Here is a 1,554-nt window from a genome sequence, read left to right as displayed (position 1 = left end):
TTGAAGGACATACCTCTATAGTAGATCTAATTGAACATTCTATCCGAGACTCTGAAAATGGAGCCTTTTGCTATTCAAGGTCCCGACTGCCGGGATCTGCAACGTATCCTGTAAGACTTACAAACCCAGTGTCCCGGTTCATGCAGGTGCGATCTTTACAGTACCTTTGTCGATTTGTCATACGTCAATACACAAGAATAGACCTGATTCAGAAACTGCCTTTGCCAAACAAAATGAAGGATTATTTACAGGAAAAGCACTACTGAACTTGTGGGAATTTAGCAACTTGCACTTTGGGAACAAACAAAAAATGTAATACCGTTTACAAACTTTCATTACTTTCAGAATATTTTGCTGCCATAACAATATTTTAGTTTTGTTTGGGTAGATGCGTATAATGCATTTTTCATTTAATTTTTTTATAGTAAAATTGCAACATTTTTGCCGTATAAAATCACCATCTTTATCAGCATTCAAAATAATCACAATGTGAATTATTAGATTCTGTTATTTTTATGTTCTTAGCTGCTATCCACTGTGACTATTATACATTAAAAGCACACATTTCATGTGTCCTTAATCAATGCTGACATTAAATTAAACCTGTAGTTTGGAAATTTTGTTACCTGATTTCTTATATTTTGTTTTTACAGTATAAAATTACAAACCTCTATTTTTTTATACAAATATTCAGATGTCCCTTTTGCGTTATCATTTTCGATTTAAAAAGACCAGAAATCCATATCAAATATTGTTATATTTTGGGAATACGTTGCTCTGCATTTATATTATCATTCTTAACCCTGTTAAATATGGTACTTGATTAGACCACGAGTTTAGCCATTAAAGGCTTACCTGAATAACGTTTATAAATTGTTTAATATGATTCATGTAAGCACATTTCACTCTTGTGGGTAAGAAATGTTTTCAAATAAACGCTAGGTGACCCCATGACTCTTTATATTGACATAATTTGCAGGCCTTAGGTTGTACTCATCATAATAAAAATAAGAAGAAAACTCTTGCTTTTGAAGTTTATTTCTATAAAAACAAAAATATCATTATTGAAATCTTTAACTTTGATAAAGTTCTCAAAATGTGTATTGTTAGTTGCTTGTTCTCCAAGCAGGTGCAACAAATGAAGTCACAACCAATAGGTATCTGCATTCGGTGGTTTGTTTTATCAACAAATGCTGACAAATGCTGCACTTAGTTCTTTTTGGAGCCAGATTTATTTGTGAGAAAGTGCGATCTGTGCTAGTCCTGATCTTTGTGCGTTGCACATTCGCAAGAATAAAACCACTAACTGTGGACTTATTCGGGATTTGTTTATAAAAGGAATCGCCAAATACATAATGGAAAGCAACTGTTTAAAATAGAGAACAGTTGTTTAATGGCTATTAGGCTCTTAAAGGGACATAAAACCCCAAAAAATTATTTCATGTTTCAGATAGAGAATACAATTTCAAACAACTTTCCAATGTACTTCTATTATTCAATTTGCTTCTTTCTCTTGTTATCTTTTACTGAAAGGTGTATCTAGGCAAGTTTAGG

The 1,554-nt window shown here is 32.4% G+C and overlaps 1 protein-coding gene across 5 annotated transcripts in view; it reads left to right on the top strand.

Annotated features, from left to right (window-relative positions):
• Positions 1-1,019, top strand: part of SOCS6 (suppressor of cytokine signaling 6) — a 123,696-nt gene extending 122,677 nt beyond the window's left edge. For all 5 annotated transcript variants that reach the window (XM_053714870.1, XM_053714871.1, XM_053714868.1 and 2 more), the window contains one exon: positions 1-1,019. This exon is cut by the window's left edge and continues 1,454 nt beyond it. In XM_053714870.1, the coding sequence (XP_053570845.1) occupies positions 1-266 (266 nt within the window). In that variant the 3' untranslated portion in view covers positions 267-1,019.
• Positions 1,020-1,554: the final 535 nt, after the last annotated feature.

This window comes from Bombina bombina, chromosome 5 (genome assembly GCF_027579735.1).
Source record: "Bombina bombina isolate aBomBom1 chromosome 5, aBomBom1.pri, whole genome shotgun sequence".
NCBI classification, from domain to species: Eukaryota; Metazoa; Chordata; class Amphibia; order Anura; family Bombinatoridae; genus Bombina; species Bombina bombina.
Note: the sequence above shows the minus strand (reverse complement) of the source record. Positions and strands in the feature narration are given on the sequence as shown.